Raw genomic sequence first — 20,445 nt, 5'->3', positions numbered from 1 at the left:
TAGTGAGATGCTTGTACAGTCACTAGTGAGATGCTCTTACGTGCATGAGATGCTCTTACGTGCATGAGATGCTCTTACATGCACTAGTGAGATGCTCGTAAGTTCACTAGAGAGATGCTCCTACGTGCACTAGTGAGATGCTCTTATGTTCACTAGTGAGATTACTCGTATGAATCCATGTGAAACACTTGTATCTAAACGTTTCATATCTTTGTAATCATATACAAGAGATTCAGATATGAATCAGGAATCAGGATCAGGAATCAGGAATCCTTTTTTGCCATAATATGTCAGACATACATGGAATTTTGACTTGGCGGTTGGTGCATGATGGCAGACAGTACAATAATGGACAACAGACAACGTAGTGCAGGAATAAGATAGAAATCTAATAAAATATATGGTATGGGTTAGTAAGCTAAAGCTATGGGATAGTTAAGATAAAAATAAATATAAAGTGCACCAGCTAACAGAAAGTGACGAGTGAAAGTAACAAAGTGTATGTACATGGAGTGGGAGTCAGTCAGGGGGGGCCCCGGGCTCTAATGATGAGCCTGACTGCCGACGGGAAGAAACTGTCAGTGTGGCGGGAGGTCTTAGTCCTGATGGACCTCAGCCTCCTGCCGGATGGAAGGGGCACAAACAGTTCATGTCCGAGGTGGGAGGGGTCGGCTACAATCTTTCTAGCCTGCTTCAAGGTCCTGGAAGCGAACACGTCCTGGATAGACGGCAGATTGCAGCCAATTACCCTCTCTGCATAGAGGAAGACACGCTGATGAAGGAGCAGAGGATGGACCATCATCGTCTTTGGCAGGTTGAATTTCTTCAGCTGCCTCAGGAAGAATAACTTCTGCCGGGCCTTCTTGGTGATGGAGCTTGAGGTCCTGGGTGATGATGTAGCCCAAGAAACATCAGCATCGTAGCTCCTCTTCCAACCGATTCATCCAGCTCTGCAGCTTAGATCCAGGAGATCATTCTTGCCCACTGCAATAAGACCTCTGTTTAGTTAGTTATGTTTATGTAATGGTATTCTATTTTCTTAAATTCATTAATTTTGCATTTTTTATATCTTCATATTTTTAAAATAACCACAGGCGGCTGGCCCATAAAAGGCCATGGGACCTGGCCCCACCTTTACCACAGAATAATATGCTAAATAAAAAATACATACAAATATTCAATATTTTTCTGTATTTGTGCTTTTGAAACATTGAATATACCCGGCAACATTTGGAAATTGGATTGATGGAAGATATCTGTGCTAAATATATGCTTTTCCTGCATGCCCTCTCCACCTGTCTGTATTTCAGGTGTCCTGGCCCCAAAGAGGCGGGTCTAAGAAGCAGTTTAGCCACTAACCGATTAAAGATAAATGAGTGACATATTAAACTAGATTCAGCCTGGGGCCATCGTCGTTTGGCCCCAGGCTGCGCCGTTTTAACGACCCGAACCAAACTTGGTACATTCTCTCCTCCAAGACCCATTTGCCGGAGAAACTAGAAGTGGTACAGAATCCAGCATGGACAGATACGTGATACGTTAAATATTTAAGTGCAAAGTAATAATGCATGTTTGATACCCTTTTTTGCATTGAATCATACTGGGATGTTTACTGAAACCCCCAAAAACATCCACCAGCCGCCACTACAAATAACATGGCTTTATCTGAACATTGAATCCTTTATCTCTGTAAAATATTATTCTGTAAATCTGCGAGGCACCAGGATGCGCATGAAGCTGGGAAACCAGGTCATGTGGGAAAAGTGGACTTTTTTTGAGTTCTCTATATACCAACAACACTTTTTAGCTAGTTCTTGCACAAAATGCAGTTTATGTTTGCAAATAATTGCTCAAGTGAATCAGACTTTGTCCTGTATAGAAATACTAGCACAGTGGAAATCTGGAGTGAAAAGTCTGAGAAACCCTTCAGGAGCATTTCTTTCATGTCTACTTGGATTCGAGGGTGATCTGAAGATCATTGTGACCTCACGAAATACGCGTTTTGGCCAAAGCCCAAGAATGATGTTCTGATGGTGTAAATTTCCCACTAACATCTAAAAGGGTAAAATGACACGTTGGACGGATATGGACGTAGAACTGCAACTGGAGGCCGTAACTTTCTATTCTCTGGCTCCTCATCATCGTAACGAGGTCAATCAGCTTCCAGGACGCCCCGGATGTCCTGAACAAAGCAGAGGACTCGTCCGTCTCTCTTTGGTCGATGTCGTACTGCCCCCGTGCTCCCAGTCCAACCCCTGTCCAGTTGTTAGCAGAGCTGTTGAGTTTCCCAAGCCCCCTCCACCCCCCTAACCCCCTCGGTGCCCTGGCTCGGGACACCATTTCCCATTGCTGCACTCCCCCAGGCCTGACTGCCTGCCTGCCGGCTCTTCTTGGCAGCCAAATAGCCAGGGGAGGATCAGGATGACCGGGCCGGCTGAGATAAGGACCACATGAAGTTCCCCACGTTACCTCACCCGATAAGGAAACAAGCAGAGACAGAGGGAGAGGCAGAGAGGGAAGGAGGGAGGGTCCAACCGAAAGGACGTCAATGCGGTGCTTGTGTTTTCTTATTGTAGGGGACCGGCAGAGGCCCGGGGAGCTTTGGAGAGGAGCTTGGAGATGCTTCAGAGTAGAATGTTTGAGACCCGATGAGTGATTTCAGCTGTTGTTCACCAGTATTCACATCTCCATTGGACTTTTAAAATGCTTCGAGAGAAGGATGACCTCAGGCTGTGTGTCCTGTAGTGGATGATAATCTCACAACCAACACTGGAAAGCAAACCTCCATCCAGCCAATGAAAACGGACGAATCACAAGTGAAATAAGTCTGCTACGGCACCTCGGCGGCAACCATGGCACTGAACCCCCTGGAAGGTCTCATGGCGGTGGCGGCGAACCACCAGCTGGTCCCCGAGACGCGGAGTGTGAAGCCCCCCCGTGCGGCATCCCCCCGCGGACACAGGCTGAGCCCACGCAGCAGCCGGGAGCCCAGGAAGTGGGTGAGTCTCCGGACGGAAGAGGGACCCAATCACACAAGTGGACTTCAGTAGTTCTCCACTGAGCTCATGCAATACGCCGATTTATGTACAGATTTTATTGGTACTTTTTCTAATTTAATTATATTTCTCTTCTCCCCTATGTTTATGTTTTCACATATTTTTATGTAAAAAAAGTTTTTCTAAATTTTAATATTTGATTTAACTTAAATGTTTCTTACACCAAAGAAAATATATATTTCAAGATGTTTTAAATTTTCTTCATGATTTTTATCGGAATATAGTAGGAGAATTGAGTAGATTGTGCTCGACAGACACCATCAAATTCATTTGATTTTGGTAAATATGTGCGTAGTTCTAAATAATCATCTCCTTCCTAAGACGATGAAGGTGACAATGAGGAACAAATGTTGAAAATTGTTCTAAATTTACACAATGCACTTGGTGCCATTTGTCATTTACTGGCTGCACACAATACACAACGCATTGGGAAGCCATATTGTAAAATAAAATTAATTAAAAATCCCCTTCAATTCATTTAATGTCAATATCTTCCACGTTTGACACAATCCCGTCTGACTAAATGTGCTTTATTGCTCTGATCACTGCTCCCCTGCAGGTGCAGTCTGTGTGTGCGTCCAGGTCTGCCTCTGGTTGTGAGTCTGCGGTCCAGTGCAGTACACTCAGGGGTCAGCACTCCCCAGAAAACGCAGCGCGAGAGAGGAGCCGTGTGCGCAACCTTCGACAAGCCTTCCACAGCCTGCAGGTAGTTAGTTCTTTTACAGCTCTTTATAATACACGGAACCAACCAAATTGTTGGTTCCGTGTATTATTAAAAAAAAAAAATAGTGGAGTGGATAAGATATATCTTCAATGCTCTTTGTGAGAAAGACCTGAACATGTCCCACTGACACTAGAAGAAAATTTCCAAAAGCTCCAAATGAACTAATTACTCCTCCACATCATCATCATCATCGTCGTGTCATCAACCCCAAACAGCGGTTTCCTCTTGTCAGGCAGCAGCAAAGTTGAACTTGCTCGGCAGCCTCGTATTAAACCCTTAACTTGAGACAGCAGGTCGGTTGCAGTCATCACTCTGTCCTCCACGATGTGATCAACTGAACCTCTGCAGCCCAAGGGAATAATAACAAATCAATGCAATTCATCCAACCGATGATTATTTAGACTTTAGTCTTCTTTGAAGTCAACCTTCGGGCGGTCAGAAGAGACGCAATGCATTTTTGGAACTATGAGTGCGTTCACTTAGCTCATGATGCATAATCAGAAGTTATCATAAACACAAGATCTACCTTTTACGCAGCCGGAAGGTGTGAGGAGCCAGTTGGAATCCTTCAGGTGTTTGCTGAATGAACACAAAGCAACTGCGTATTTCAGTTTCATACTTAAATGTCCGTCCTGCTTCCTCTGTCCTCAGGCCGCTCTGCCCTCCGTCCCGCCTGACACCAAGCTGTCCAAGCTGGATGTCCTGGTCCTGGCGACTAACTACATCGCTCACCTGACAGAGACGCTGGACCAGGGAGCGACGCTGGCCGAGCGCACCCTGCCCCCCAGGCCGGGGGGGTACCTGCATCCCGTTAAGGTGAGGACAGGGACCCAGGACTCCGTGCAGGAGGACACTGACTGGACGCGAGCAGCTGGACATGATTAGCACCTTAAAATCGATTTGATGTCTGAAAAAACGACATTTTGAAAGTTGATATATTATTTGGGAAAACAGGACATGCAGGCAAAAGTCAGGGTCAAGGGTCAAAGTGGGTTTGAAGTTCACAACGTACGGGCACAATGGTTGTCCGTCACAGTGACCCACGGTGCCGTGTGGTGTGGATGCGTCCTGCAGACATCCGCCTGTCACTCAAAGGGGCCACACCCTCCACTACGCACAGCGTTAAGCCTTAATATGGTCAAATACTAATCCACACCGCGGGGAAGCTGGCCGTAGGAACTGCACCGATCCTTGTGAGCATTGTGACACGTGTGTTTCGGCTTCATTTCTCGACTGCTTGAGGATTCAGCTCATGTCACGGTGCTAATCAGATTAGCATGTAGCGCTAACCAGTGTGCTGTCTCTGTCCTCAGAAGTGGCCCATGCGGTCGCTGCTCTACTGCGGCAGCGTGGGAGAGCTGCTGTCAGGGGTCCAAGTCAATCAGATGCACCCACCTGGAAGGGACGGGACACACACGCTGACCCCCACCCTGGAAGCAGAACAAGAGTGACAGCAGAGGACGGGCTTCGACTGGGCCATGTACCAAGCAGCAAAAGAAACGTTCTCCTCCGGAGACTATGGTCTTTTAGGAGAAGGCAGAAGCTTTTGATTTATCTAAAGATGAAGGACAGGCCTTAAATCAACTCGCATCTCCAAGACATTTGGTAAATCTCTTGGCTGACGTTTGAAAGTTGCCTGGTGTTTTTTTATTGGAAACCCACATTATGGTTTGTTGTATGTTTCGATAAAAGGCCTTGAAAGTGTTTTTTATTCCACAAAACCCACACAGCGCAGACAGGTTCAGATTAACTCTGAAAACATTCCATCATTATATGAACTTCAGACCGAAGCAGATTTAATGCGAGGAAATGAAAAAGCTGCTTAAGATGACTAACGGCGCCACAAATCACTTCAGCCATTATCTTGATTTAGAGGTCGTAGTGTTTGGTTTTTCTAGATATTACTTTTGCTGTAAGGAAGAGATGGGTGAGTTAAGAAAATATGAAATGTTGTTTTGTGAGGTGCTATGCCTTTTTATGTAGATGTTTGTGGTATGTGCTGAAGCCTCTGTGTGTGTGTGGGAGGGAGAGGATGGACGGACAGACGGCCAGTGAGGGAGGGATTGTTGTGGGAACACAGCTGCTGTCTGATCACTTGCTATCTCTGCAGTAATGACCACTTAGTCCTCATTACAACCGAGCTGCAGAATGTAACCTTCTACTTTTGAGTAAAATACCCTGCTGTTACTTTGTGTTACTTTGTGTTACTTCTCACACTGTGGCCGAGGCAAAAACCACCCTTTGGCGGCGTTAAACTGCGGGAACATTGGAACGAGGAAGGAAAATGAACATCAGAGACGCAGCCCAGATGTTAAAACCAAAGTTTATTGAATATTTTTAGATTTTCTTCACAGATTAACCTCTGTTCTCCTTGGCTGCATTCATGTGAGAGTTCTTTTGGTAGCTCAAAAGTCCCACATAGTGTGCATACCGTATTGTATACTAGAGTAATGTACATCACAGAGAGATGTTACATGTCTCAGGACATTTCTTGTGTTAACTTACTATGGTCTGCTGTTGCTGTTTGGATACACAGTCAGTGCACACACGAGAGATGAAATCCACTGCAATAACTCATGTAGATATGTTAGAAGCAACTGAAATCCTCTCCTCCTTCAACAAGATGGGCGCCGCTCCACAAGCAGCAGGCCGGCGTTCAAGGCTACTTCAATAAATCTGTCCTGGGGGGGCCGCGTGCAGCAATGACTCATTTGGAGCTGCTGGAGGTTACAGAAGGACAGGAGAAGAAGAAATGCAAACAGGAACCACTCAGTGGGATTAACGCCTTCAGAGAAAAAAACCATTAAACTCCAAAGTCCACCATTTGTTTCACTTCACACTTGAGCTCCAACTATTAAGTATATTTAAACTATTTCATATGTTTCCACTTGTCTTAATGAAATGAAAAAGCACACACTGTAATGTAATGAATACTTTATCTTAAACATCCCTGGATGTGTATGGTGTGTGGCGCGTCAGGCTAAGCAGGCTGGCTAGCTGCTTGGCTATTCGTGCCCCTGTATGTGTGTGATGGGAGATAATCAGCAGGCTCTGTCTCTCATTACGGCTGATTACAGGCTTTACAGGAGGAGAGACGGGGGGGGGGGTTCAGAGTGGGATGGGGGAGGAGAAGAGAGAGAGAGAGAGCGACGAGACTGATGGAGAAAAGACATTAAAAAAAAGGAAAGGAGAAGACAGGACAACGAAGGGGAAGAGGGAGACGGGGGGAGGAAAGGGAAAATAACTAGTTCACCCCCCCCCCTCCTTTATTGTCATGTGCTCCAGAGACACTTCCCTCTACTGAATCCTTATGATCAGGGGTTGAAATAAGAAGTTGATTGAATTTCTAGCACTGAATATTTATGCATTGAAATAATGTATCTGAATGTTTTTCAACAAAAAATTCAACCTAAAAAAAATCACTGTTAAAATAGTCAGCCGCAAAAAAAAATCATGGTTACAATATTCAGCCCAAAAAATTCAGCCGTGAGACACCAACATCTTGTCTTTTAGGATCCAACGGTTGCCTCAGAGAGGGGGGAGAGGCTGAAAATTGCCTCAGAGAGGGGGGAGAGGCTGAAAATTGGTTTTTTGAAAAGTTTCTTATTTTCTTATTCTTATTACATAAGTATGCTTCAGTACATTCAATAGATTAAAAATTGGTTAGTCTGTAATGAAATAATATTTATGTTAAAATTCAAACTTTCAATAAGTTTGTAATTGATGTAATGCTCCTTGTTGCTAGTGTTGGAAATGCAGACTGTGTAAAGAGTTTTGAAAGTGTGGTTACAGTATTGAACAAGGCTTTTTAGCAATGTTCCTCTGCTGTCTCAGTTCACTTTAAAAGGATTCCTCCAATTCTCTTCAAGTCATCCTCTGCACTTCACTTGTTCACTAGGGATGAGTACAGCGGTGGATTGGACCCAATATACTGAGCTTAAGTCACGGGTGACTCGTGCTGCTGTGTCAACATCCATGTTATAAATCGTCTAGAACAAAGGACGCTCAGAGCTTCTGTGTGATATATACATTGGGTGAAAAAAGCATTGAACAGTTTTTCTCAGTAAATATATTTCCAAAGGACCTATTGACATGAAACTTTTTATAGTATAGTTTAGGTTTAAAGGACAGCATTTTAACAAAGACAAAAAACATGTTTGACTGTCGGTAGAAAAGAAGATTCACAACACCAGCAATCACAAAAACAGTATTTGTCACTTATTTTAATGTCGTCAGGATTCAAGTACATCTAACTTGTTAAATCTAATATTCATAGATTCAAAGCAACAGTGAAACACAATAGATTTAAAATTCATGAGGAGGCTCCCAGACAGATGGCCTCATGAAACATGAGGACAAAACGAAGACACAAACGAAGGCACAGAGGTCTCCTCCACTGCTGTGCTTCTGTTTTGCTTTTTTTGGAATGCAAACAGGAAGAATTCTTGTGGATGGCAGAACAAATGCGTAAATATTGTTTAAAAAAAACAATATTTATCGTTGCTGGAAATGACGAAGCACCTTCTTTCCCAAACTGTACGTGCCTTCGAGTCGTTGTGCTTTATTACGTCTTCATGGGGGACACTTCTCACTATAAAAGGTTTGTGCATCATCAAGGTGACATTACAGGCACACACTTCAAGTCATTTCAAGTATGAAGGCATCATAAATCATAAATACAAATACACAATGTCACCTTGTGTCAAAGTAGTTGAAAGCATTCCGTAGGGTCCGTGTGTGATGTCGCGTCTTTCTGCTAAAGGCAAAGGATGCGACCGCATGCCACACGGAGACATGTTCTTGCATATAGAATCCCACATTTCAACAAGAAATGTGGCTTTTTGGTGAATTTACACAAAAAATACACAATCTCAAATATATATTCTGTTGGTAAAAAAGAAACTAATCAAAATATAAAAAGAATGGTATTCTATATGCTTTGGATGAATGGAGGTATTTTGGCGCTGAATGGTTCCACAAGATCAACCTCCATCTTCATCTCATTCACACGTTCTGCTCACTCTCCTTTTGTGAAGGCACAACAAACATTTCTTTTATATTTCCAAGGATTGTAAAAGAAGTCTTCTCTAGAAAAAAAGTTTGGTTTTAGAAATCTTAAAAGTATTAAAATGACATTTTAATATCTAGTAGTGCTTCAATATTACTGAGTACATTTACTCAAGTATCATTTTTACTGTAGTTACTACTAGTTAGACTAGACTGGAGATTCAGATTGTTCATAAAAAACCCAAATCCACCAAGTAACGGATGTGCTATTAGTAGTGTCCATTGGTACTTGGTACTATAGCTGCGCACTCTTTGACTTAAATGACGTTCTGATTGGGGGACTCGCTTCCTTCCCGCTGTGCGTCACTAGATTCCAGGATCATTACCACGCTGCTGGTGTACATGCGCGTCACCTGACAGCCAGGCCTTCTTTCCCTCCTCCTAAAGGATGCCCCAACACCTCGGGGATCTACTACGTGACCCTTTGAAACAGGTCAGCGGGTTGGTTCGCCCCTGATCTTCAGCGACACACACACACACACACACACACACACACACACACACACACACACACACACACACACACACACACACACACACACACACACACACACACACACACACAGCTAAAATGGGGGATGGTCAAGAATTCTGTGATTCCAAAAAACAGATCAACAACGACAATATTCAAACACACACAGTTGTACAAATCAACAACACACTGACAACAACCTGGATTAGAAAGGAAAATAAATAGGAGAAGTTCCTGCGGTTCGGACATCGGATGGAGCTCCCTGTCTAATACCATTAGCCAACTGGAGAAGATTAAAGAACATTTGGAAAACAGCCCATCACAAACTCTTCTTTGCTCACTGTAAACTAAGTTGTGGGTAACTAGTGAGGGATTTGAAGTGGGTGGTATTTGTCCCCAGAGGACAATGCTTGTGTCCTCGTCCCGGGCCCATGTGGACACACAGACACACCACTTGGCTGGAAGGCTGACAGCTGTCCGTCAAAAGTTATTTTTATAATAGATTCTCTTAAAACATATTGTGGGATTGTATGGCTTTTGCTTACATCATTTACATCTTGTACCTTTTGAGGACTACCTGATTATGCTAATTTTGTGGTCTAAGTGCGTGGATCCGACCTGGCGGAGCCGCCGGCTCTCCTTCCAGCTGCACAGATCTGGACCGGTGCTTCACTGACTCCCATGGGGACATCCGGTGGACACGTTCCATAAAACACCCAGTCTATGGACATTTACTGTAACCAGACTCAACTGATCATGACATTGTAAAATAAAACCTCCTGCATAGCGACGTGCTCCACAAGCCCAGGAAGACCTGCTTGTTTAGAAGTAGGACGAGACGGGATCAGAAGACTGTCTCCTCGACCGTCTGACCCGTCAGTTTGCATGAGGGTAGAGGCGTCCTCGATTCCACGTCGTCCTCCTCTGTCTGCGCCCGGTCGCTCTCCATCTCTTTGTCCTCGGTGACCGTGTCCTCCTTGCAGAGAGCCGTTCCGTTGATGTCCTTTTTGGCCATCCGATATGTCTGCGCGGGGATATCTTTGGACTGGTCAACAGGGGGGGACATTACAATCGGCACAGGGTTTAGGGCCAAACAGACACGAAGATGAGGTCCTCACCTCCGGAGGCGTGGACAGAGGAGTGACACAGCAGAGCTTCTCCCTGTAGCGCTCGGGCAGGAAGAAGAGTAGCGTGCCCAGGACGGGGAACACTGTGCCGGGGGTCAGATCCTTCTCCTTCATGGGCCCTGGCATGGTGACACACACACACGGTACCATGGATATCTATACATCTGTAGATATAGCTTTGGGTGTTTATAAAAAAGCTGTATTTGATGCATTTCATTGAGCGTGGGTGGGTTTTAACGTGTGCTCTCTGTGGGCTCTTACCGGTTAGGAAGCTGACGAGGAGTCCCACCACCACCACAGTGGTGGAGTTGTGAGCGCTGTACCACATGTAGGACAACGAGTAGAGCGCCTGCACACCCGACGGCCTGGAGGGAAGGGAGCGATTAAGACTTCTGTGGAGGAGGAGCACGGTGCACCTCAGGGTTCCCAGCGGTACCTGAGCCTCGGTGTGGTGGCGTTGACCAGAGCAGTCATCACAGACGTGTTGTCAAACGGCGGCAGAGCGGTGGCGTTAAGCGGCGGCATCGGGATGGAATCGGACATACGCATCACAAAGCTCCCGATGCCGATCCAGAAGGCCATGGCGAGGCCCGCTACCAACCCGACCACGGCCCCCTGACCAAGGACAGGTACACATGATTGACCCTGTACTTAAGAACGGTGGGTACGACATACCAACAAATCAACACTCACAGTGGAGTTTGCCCAGGGAAAGAACATTCCCAGACAGAAGAGGCCCAGCAGAGGACCTCCCACCATCCCAAAGATGCTGAAGGCTGCCTGAGGACACGGGACACAGCAAAACACGTCTTCACAACATGCTATTGGAAAAGGCAACATTTTAGAATGTGTCCCTCTTACATTATTTGTTTACCTGCAGCACAGATCCCATTTTAGAGGCGAGGTAGGCCATAGCTAGACACACCAGGCCATAGACCAACGCTGGGGGCAAAGAGTTAGTGGTTATACACAGTATGGGCTCATATTACACAATAGAAATCATTGGAACCATAAGTCCATAAAAAGACTCAATGCATGTGTATGGTGACGCAGGGGGGAAAGGTGACGAACATTGTTTAGTTCAAGTCAAATTCACAAAGGGAATTAAAGGAATGCAATACTGTGTCTCCTGATGCTGTCTCACCAAGTCCCTTGGATAGCAGCGTAGCTTTAGCCTCAGTCATGTTTGGGAAATGAGGTTTAATCAGGTCCTCCATGGTTACCGTTGCTAGGGAGTTAAAAGCTGATGAGATGGTGCTGAAGGGAGAACACAAATGGATTGAATTGCACATTACAGTGTGAACAGCACACGCATTGGGACAGAGCATGAAGACAGTATTCAACCGCAGACCAATCTTCTCTTCTCTTCCAACTCGACTTTCCCACCTGAGAGCTCCACTGAAGAGACACGCCACAAACAGTCCTGCAAGCCCGGGCAGATCCTTGAAGACGTCCATCACAAAATACAGCACCATCTGCACACAGTAAGGCAACGTTGGCCAAGCGAGTAGAATAGAGCGTAGATACAATGCAAGGACCATGAAGACAACTTGATGTGAACCTGGTCATTAGTCTTAACGTAGCCTTTGTCCAGTGGGCTGTCCTCTCCGTAGCGAGCAAACATGACCAGACCCATCAGGCAACCCAAACACAAGACGATCTGCTGGCAGGGGAACACCACGTAGCAGGACCTGGACGCACAAGACGACAGGACAAACCAACACACAGGAAGAAACACGAGTGCTTACAATTAACATCCAGTTCAACAAGGTTCTACTTATCTCCAATAGAGATGAAACGCAGTATTTAAACGTAACAATGTATCTACCTATGCTAGCGGACCCTTTCGTGGTTGCAGTGATTCACACTTTATGTGACCACATAGCGTAGCTCCTGACAAGCTAAACAGATAGCAAGGCTAGTTAGATAGCAAGGCTAGTTAGCCGCCAGTAGCTCGCAGAGATGGGCTGAGAGTTGGTGGGGACAACACAGCTAACAGAAACACACAGCTGCTGGTGGATGCATCTAGACAAACTGGTACATTCTCTGCAGTACTTTGACAAGTACGCTTTAAGACTTTGACTGGACTCACATGACGGCCTCTCTCTCCGTACGAGAACTGAGGTACCTCTGGACCTGGGCCTGGTTGACCCCGTACAGGGCCAGCATTAGGAAGACTCCGCCCACCCCCAGCGTCCAGAAGGTGTGGCGCTCCAGAGGGTCGGGGTTCAGGCTGTAGGGGCAAAGAGTGACCCCAGTCTGATCAGCCCTTCCTGTGCTGCAACACGACTCGGTCATGAGGAATACCTCATTGAATCACTCACTCAAGTCCAGAAATGCGGCTGCCATTCAGTGCTTTCCTCCACACCTCCGCCATGCCACCCGCCTGGCTGGCTCCCACCACGATGACCGCCAGCTGGCCAGCAAACATCACCACCGTCTGGAAGACGTCGGTCCAGATCACCGCCTTCAGACCGCCCTGCGTCGTGGATTAGTGGACTCAGTGAAGATGTGCCGTAATGAGAGGCTGGACATACTGGCAGAAGATGGAATGAGTTCCATCTGCCATCCTAAAAATGACCAAAGATGAAGCTACGAAAAGAATTGACTGATTGACTTAAGGAGGGGAAAGAGTTTTACATAGTTGTGGTCAACTAAAAGGTCAACGTAGTCATTGATGAAAGATGAAGGGACTGACCAGAGCAGTGTATAGAGTGCACACCAACCCCATGGCCAGCACCGCCCCCCACAGGTCAAAACCTGTCACTGCAAAAGAACCAAGGAGAAGCGTCACAAGACCCAACGCACGGGTTACTCAACCTTCTGTCTATAGCAAGCTAGATAGCGAGATAACAAGCACTAACTTACCTGCATTGAGTGCCAGGGCCGGGGCGTACAGGACCACCCCCATGTAGATGACCTGCACGGGAGGAGAAGAAGAAGCACACAAGCAGAGGTGAACTTGTATCACATGACGCCTGCCTAGCAGGCATTTCAGATGACATTTAGAGAGGAGGGGTGTGATTGGACAGATCCAACTGACATGCAAATGTTTATTATTTTTGACAACAACAATTCATGTCATTTGTTTGTGGCATCCATTTATGACTGAAATGCTGTTAGTGCTTTTATTGGAGAAGAAAAAGACACTTTACAAGGGTCAATGGGACAACTTCAGGGCCAAACTTTTACTCTGGCTGCAATATAATCAGCCAATGAATTCTTAAAAAGTCAGATAAAAAGCAAGTGGGGCGAATGGTTCTTTTTTCTCTCTTAACAACCTTTTAATACCTCATCTGCTGACTTTACCTGCTATACTTACTACACACAATTCGTTTTTAGTATATGTTTATGTGAACGTGATTTTATCAAAGTAGCACCGATCAGGTCCTGACTCCTGCAGAGACACAGGACTGCCACGACCGCTGTACAGAGAAAGAATGACGCAGGCAAAGATACCATCTGGAAGATGAAGGTCACCGTCCCACATATGCGAACCGTCTTGTTGAAGCGCAGCTCCAGATACTGTCGAGGGGAGAAAAGGCCAAAAGGCTGGTAAATGGAATCTGAAACACGCTCGCTTCCTCCCAGGATCACAGCTGCTGGGTTGTCTGAATGTTTCATTGGCTGAGAGAGTCCACGCTTGTCTCCAATGAAAAGAACCTGATATCTTGGTGCATACCGCGTCATTAACCCAAGGACTCGATAGCGGCGCACTTCTTCATCGTGGACAATATCTAAGGATCACATTCACTACTTTTTTGTATTTACAGGTATCTCAGAGCGAGCAAAGACACGGTCTCCCTGGAAAGCTGAAAGAATTTGAAGCTGCAGTAGAAGCCTGAAACCCTGCTTCACTAAAGAAACCTTTCACGCCTTAAGTATCTCCCTAAGTGCAGAAATACCTCGTAGGCGCTGGACAGCCTCAGTCGGTAGAGGATTGGTATGAAAACGTGGGCCGGGATGAGCAGGCCCAGGAAGTAGGAGCAGCCCAGGAACCAGTACTGAGTCCCAAAGGTGTACACCTCAGAGGGAGCGCCCAGGATGGCCACGGCCGACTGGAAGGTGGCCAGCAGGGACAGAGACACGGGCAGGCAGCTCATTGAGCGGTCCGCCATCAGGAACTCCTAGGACAGACATCAGGGTCAGGGTGCAAGCAGGGACGGCCCTGAGAGCGGGGGGGCGCCTGGAGCCTACCTGCGTGGTGCGCTGGCGCCCGCCAGAGAAGGCGTAGAAGAGGCCGATGCCGGTCGAGGCCACCAACAGAAAGGCAAAGATGACGTAGTCCACCGTGGTGAAGTGCATAAGGACGACGTCCCCCATGGTAACAGCGGATGTGGGGGGCAATCACAACGTCAGAGAGAGCCCCTCACCCAAAGGGTAGGGTCGCCGAGAGCTGGAGGAAGAAGGACATGTGAGGCGGTGGTTCCAAGACCTGGGGGGCCGCGCATGGTCCATCTCTGAGAAATAAGGGACTTCAAAGACAGCAAAGCAACTACACCTTTTACCCCCACCCCCCCCCCCCCCCATTTTATTATTACTGAACCAGTAATAAAAGCTACTTCAAGAGCGCTCGGCTGAATCACAGCCTCTAGAGGACTATAAAATGTGAACCAGAAAGCCTTTACTGGGACGAATTCATTCCCAAACCACAGCAATACACAACAGATATCACAGGTACTTTGACCTGGTTTACTTCCTGATAGCAGCACTACACAGCTCATAAAACATCAGTATACAGCGTTCCACACACACGCAGGAGAAGGACTTACTGTAGCTGCTGCTGCTGCTGGACTGCGGCTGGCTGCTCACTGGAGGGGAGGAAGAACGCCTCTAATCAGGATCACAGTGAGAATGTTCCCCGCCCCGAAAACAGACCCTTCTTCTCTGTTGGGTACGGATCATTTCAACAAAACCCAATCCGGTGTTATGTTATCACAAGGGGTGGAGGACAGTGTTCTCCTATAGTTGCCCTTCGGGGGGGGGGGGGGGGGGGGTAGAATCATCTGCCCCACCACATAAGGACATCTTCTCTTTCCCACAGCCTTGAGGTCTCCAACCCTTGTGAGTGAAGTTGTCTCGGCTCGGCCTCGTTTCTGGTTCAGCGCTTCGGGTCAGGATTTACACCACGGGGCAAAGTCACAAATGTTCACCTTCAGCAAAATGTTTGTTCCTTTAATTAAACGACAAATGTCCTGCATTGGCTAAAGCAAAGGTGTATGAACACCTGCATCCTCTACTGCCCATCAGAGTCTATGAGAAGGACCACCTCTCATGTCTCAATCGCCTAATAGTATGGAAGGGGAACCACTGCGTCCCTCCTCAGCATTTACAAAGAAAGGAACTTCTTTCCTTGGATGACAAAGTGACATTTAGGTCAAACATCAGTAGCTCTCAGTGACGTCCACCTGAGGCCATGAGCTGATTTGATCGGGCCCCGGCCCAGAGGGGGGGCCTTGTTAAATCTCACCCTTGTGACGGCTAATCTAGCACAGCCTCACAGGTTGGGAACATAAGCCGGTTAAAACTGGTTCCTCTCAAGAGCCCCCGCTGCATCAATGTTTGACCAGAACGTAGCTCTTTAACTAAATGTTCAAGGCACGCAGAGAAAAACGTACGGGGTAAGAACCAACAGCACTTTGCAAAGCTCTGCAGTTTGGATGCCATTCAAAAAGAAAAAGGCAACAGCAATGTGAACAAATGCATTAGAACTTGAAAAACTACATAACAGTCTCCCCAATGTTGAAATAAGAAGGCTTCACGGTGAAACCAGTGGGCTTCATTTGGTTACTCGGTCAGTTCTCAGATCCACAGACCGTCCCAGCTCTCAACGACAAGCCTCCATGATCTGAAGAGGAAAATGTACCAATTGTCAAATGGAGTACCTCCTATGCAGGCTAGGACCATGGTGAGAAAGCAGCTGTTACTGACGTTGTGTTCTTCTCTGTATCTGTTCTTCCTCACTCTCACTGTGCTAGATGGGTTAGCAGATGTTGGTTTAGAAAAAGAGTCAACCAGGTAATTGAGTCTGTATTGTAGTGTTCAATCTTATTTATCAGTCTTTGAGCAATGCATTCTGGGCCTGCAGCAGGCAAAATCTCCATCATCACCCACATACTGGGTCATTTATTCATCAGTGGAATGGTCTGGATCCACCAACAGCACTGATTGGACAGCTAGGTCACAAGTGCAGCCCATTTCCATATAGTAGGCCACGACGCCTAATAACCGTGTTCCCCTGAATTGTGAATCTTACAGGACACGTGAACGCATGTATGAACGTACACCACAGAAGGAACACGGCTCACATCCAACAGATTCAACCTGTATTTAGGCCTTTCTCCGTCGAGGGAGGTGCAGCACTGCCTGGGTTTTAGGTGGTGGGGGAGTCACAAGACTCGCATAGTCACTCAAGGAGGTCAGGGAGGCTGCGGTTGCCAGGCAACACAGGGTTAGTGAGGAAATGGTGGAACAAAAGACCTGCCGTTTCATTGGAGGGTGCAGGTGGAGCAGCCCGCTGAAGGAGAACAGGGCTTTTTATTACGCTTGGTATTTAATACGCTCTGTGTGAGCACGCAACGTAAATGTCAACAGGGATTAAAAGGAGATAATTACTACCAGAAGTCTTATCGTCCTTGAAAGGAAGATACAGATATTGGTCTTGGTTTTTATTTTTGGACAGGCTGCCCTATTAAAATGAAAACATTCATCTCAACTCAAGGTTAAACGAGGTCCTTGTAGCTCCGTTACTCTTGATCGTGGGTTTGAAAAACCGTCTGATAGAGAATAACCGTCCGCTGACTGATGCTCTTTCTGTCCTCCAGCCACAAAAGGTGAGCTAAATGGTTCGGATTTATGGCTACAGTACCACTCAGCTGGTTCTGATTTATGGCTCCAGTACCACTCAGCTGGTGACAGTCAAACCATTTTACTAGACAATTCTAGACTATTGTAAACCGCCGTGGCCTATAGTTCAGCTGAGTCCTACTGGTTTACAGTGAGGGACTCGTGGAGGGGAATGAGATGGTCCGGGTAAGAGGGTAGTGAATAGTCTCTTTAAACACTTTTCTGAATGCAAGAAATGTTTTTCATCATTCTCACAAATTGCTTTAAATGAGGACAATATTTGGGTTTTGGGAGTGTTCAAGTTGCATTGGTAGTCAAAGTGGAGTTGATGATTCCTGTTCAAGCCGTCGTTGGCTGCATGCAGGTCAACGGTCATGTGAACAAAGGTGGAACCTGTTGGCTTTTACCTGAACATCAATTCACTCTTTACTGGTTCAGTTCACTGAAACAATCCGCCTTGCTTCTCTTTATGTATTCAGGGTTATACTTTGGCAGTATATGGATCCATCCATGCTACTAATCATTAAACCCTTCAGCTGAACCCTGACTGCTGTGTGAAAGAACTGCACAGACGAGATGCTCCTCAAGTAGCCAAGACCAAGTGCTGCTGAAAAGTGAAGCACAGAATTGCCACTGCTGATAAATGTGTCGTCAGTCCTAAAAAGCCTTGTTGTGAGTGGAGATGTGCGCGGGCCGCTGGCACTGTGTAATCCTCAGCCTACAGAAGGTGCCGTGGTTCCTCAGAGCAGATAACTGGCCACACCATCAGGGAAATACGGAAAGCCCTTCAAGTGGATCTGTGTGCCAGGGTCAGCGGACTGGGTCACTAGTGTTAAAACACTTGTGTGTTAATTCAAACGTTGCAATACACTGGTCCTCTTACTTTGCTTTATTATCTGGACAGCACCCGTAAGACGTACACAGTTCAGTATTTGACCAAAGCACTCAATTCTACTACAGACATAAAACATGCAAAGGGGAATGCATTGGCTCCTCTTCACAGAGACTGGGAGGCCTGCTTAGAACCCGAAGCCTTCACAGGAACAAATTCGAATAGCATTATGGACATGTGACCTTAGGGCAAAGGTCAGGTCCTTTGTCAACGTGGCTGCCTGATATGTTCTTTTTCACTGGTGGAAGCAATAGAAATAAGGTGCTGCATTTAAATACCAATAGTGTCCGACGCACTTAGTACATGGTAAGAATGTTATTGTGGGTAAACTTCTAACCCCAAGTAGGAATACGCATTTCATCAGGAGAACTTATGGAGATCTAGAAACGTCATTACAGGCAGGAGAGGTTGAATAAATTTCTTAACCCACGAGCACCTCGAGATTCACCACAGATTACGTGCTGCATGCCACCAACTGGAAGAGATGGACATGTCGGCTCCATCACTGTGAATCACAAAACGTCTTTAGCAAGAGGCTTTAATCCGAGGACCTAAGCACCAGAACAAGGAATAGTTTTCCATCTGCTCCACCAACTGACAGATATGCAGCAGGAAGCGTCAGACATCCATTTGTTCTTCATAAACATCAGCCTGAGGTACCGGGAGGACATCTGAACCTATCACAGAGCTCCATTTCGTTATTGATCTCTGTCACCGTAGCCACAGAATCAAATAATGAAATCGTGTTTACGCGTTCATAGAAGAATATTGCGCGCGTATTTGACCGTAATGATGGACGTTATTTCAATGCGGTCCACGTGACACGGCGTGGAGACAGTGGCCGCCCGCCGCGTGCACTGCTGAGGAATGCTCGCACAACGCTTCAAGAACGCGCTGCGACTCTTAAGGCCACGCGCACGCAGAGCGCGACCCGCCGATTTGTCCCCACGGGTCATTCATTTACATCTGTGTGAGCGAGCCGGAAACCGCAACACGTGGCTGCGTTGCCCAATCCGAACTTTATTCTGCCGGCGCGTGAGACTTCCCGGCATGCTCCGGGTCCTCGGTGACAGCGACACCACGCATCGCGCGCACGTCGGTCCCGTGCACATGGACACCGTTCGGACCGGAATGAGGTCGAAGTTACCTTTTGGCCGGTTGACGTCTCCGGGACGCTGCGGGCACCGTTATGCTGCGCGCGGGGTCAGGCGGCGACGGACCGCCCACTCTCCTTGACTGGTGCTGGTACCTTCAGGGACGCTTCGTGAACCACGGACTCACCAGTTAGTGCAGGGAAACTGCACTAACATTCACATCAAACACCTTTCACTATACCATAGGCTTTCCGGTGATTGTCGTACATAAATTCCCTTTTCATTTCATTCAATTGACACAACCGTAACGCAGTTCTCGCATTTCTCAAAATCCAACGGTAGTTTCGTCCTTTCCCATTTATTTGAAGTCAACTAGCGCTCTGTCAGTCTGAAGCATTTTGTATTCCATCGATCGGTGGCACGACATTTAATTGTCCTGTTGTGTAACATGATGACAGCTCACTAGCTTCATATATATATATATATATACACACACACACATACTCCCAGAGCGCACAACTCCATGACGAGTCCATGACGTCACCGTAGTAATTCATCACCATGGCAATCGTCGCTGCAGTGACAGTATGCGTCACTCAGGTCGCATAACCCAAATCACGGTAGCCTGGTTTCTTACCGGTTTCTCCCCGTTGAGCTCGCTCACATCGTCCGCCGCGTGCCTCCGCTCAGTGGCGTGCGCTCTAGCATCTGGTTGAGAGGAACCGCCGGTGTCTCTAATAAGAAGCGTCCCGGACCTCGTCTCCCTGTGCGCACTCTGTGGCAGCGCAGCTGCATAGGTCGCTGCCCGCCTCCTCCTTCTGCTGGTGACTCACGTGTCGCTTTGAATTAACGTCCCCATAGTAACACAGCGTGCGTGTGTGATGTCCCCGATTGATCCCGTGCACGGATTTCTGTCTTTGTGACTGGAACAGATCAATCAATTGGTCGGTCTTCCAGCTGTCTGTCATGTCACACTGAGGAGGGGGGCAAAGGGCACATTCCTTGTGCTGGGTGTCTTCTGATTGGACAGCAAAAACCTCTCTAATGTGAGTGTCTTCCTCCTCCTGTGGGAGAAGAACACTGTCCCTTTCAGCTGAATTGAGTCAGTTAACTTGCATTTACGGCTTGTGTTTGGTGATTTCTGTACTTTTCTATATTCTAGTTAGT

General features: G+C 46.8%; 2 protein-coding genes across 6 annotated transcripts; one reads left to right on the top strand and one right to left on the bottom strand.

Moving 5' to 3' along the window:
• The first annotated feature begins 1,445 nt into the window (after window positions 1–1,445).
• On the top strand, window positions 1,446–5,958 carry LOC119194883 (transcription factor 24-like). Its single transcript, XM_037449356.2, has 4 exons — window positions 1,446–2,999; window positions 3,616–3,762; window positions 4,432–4,596; window positions 5,094–5,958. Exons 1-4 carry the CDS (start codon window positions 2,853–2,855, stop codon window positions 5,229–5,231), a joined length of 597 nt encoding a protein of 198 aa, XP_037305253.1. The 5' UTR covers window positions 1,446–2,852; the 3' UTR covers window positions 5,232–5,958.
• A 2,307-nt stretch (window positions 5,959–8,265) lies between these two features.
• slc5a6a (solute carrier family 5 member 6a) lies at window positions 8,266–20,264 on the bottom strand. 5 transcript variants are annotated; one of them, XM_037449319.2, is made up of 18 exons: window positions 19,916–20,264; window positions 15,219–15,257; window positions 14,644–14,842; window positions 14,352–14,573; window positions 13,906–13,971; window positions 13,315–13,366; window positions 13,145–13,212; window positions 12,771–12,925; window positions 12,539–12,679; window positions 12,008–12,137; window positions 11,833–11,921; window positions 11,591–11,703; window positions 11,321–11,388; window positions 11,140–11,226; window positions 10,883–11,061; window positions 10,708–10,811; window positions 10,438–10,565; window positions 8,266–10,364 (listed from the first exon to the last, which is right to left on the bottom strand). In XM_037449319.2, the coding sequence occupies exons 3-18, from the start codon at window positions 14,767–14,769 to the stop codon at window positions 10,164–10,166; spliced, it is 1,929 nt and encodes a 642-aa protein (XP_037305216.2). In that variant the 5' UTR covers window positions 14,770–14,842; window positions 15,219–15,257; window positions 19,916–20,264; the 3' UTR covers window positions 8,266–10,163. The 5 variants fall into 5 exon arrangements, with proteins under 5 accessions (XP_037305216.2, XP_062415480.1, XP_037305217.2 ...); XM_062559496.1 differs by lacking the exon at window positions 19,916–20,264 and adding an exon at window positions 19,332–19,749 and having other exon boundaries at window positions 8,266–10,343; XM_037449320.2 differs by lacking the exon at window positions 19,916–20,264 and adding an exon at window positions 19,332–19,746.
• Window positions 20,265–20,445: the final 181 nt, after the last annotated feature.

This window comes from Pungitius pungitius, chromosome 20 (genome assembly GCF_949316345.1).
Source record: "Pungitius pungitius chromosome 20, fPunPun2.1, whole genome shotgun sequence".
NCBI lineage: Eukaryota > Metazoa > Chordata > Actinopteri > Perciformes > Gasterosteidae > Pungitius > Pungitius pungitius.
Note: the sequence above shows the minus strand (reverse complement) of the source record. Positions and strands in the feature narration are given on the sequence as shown.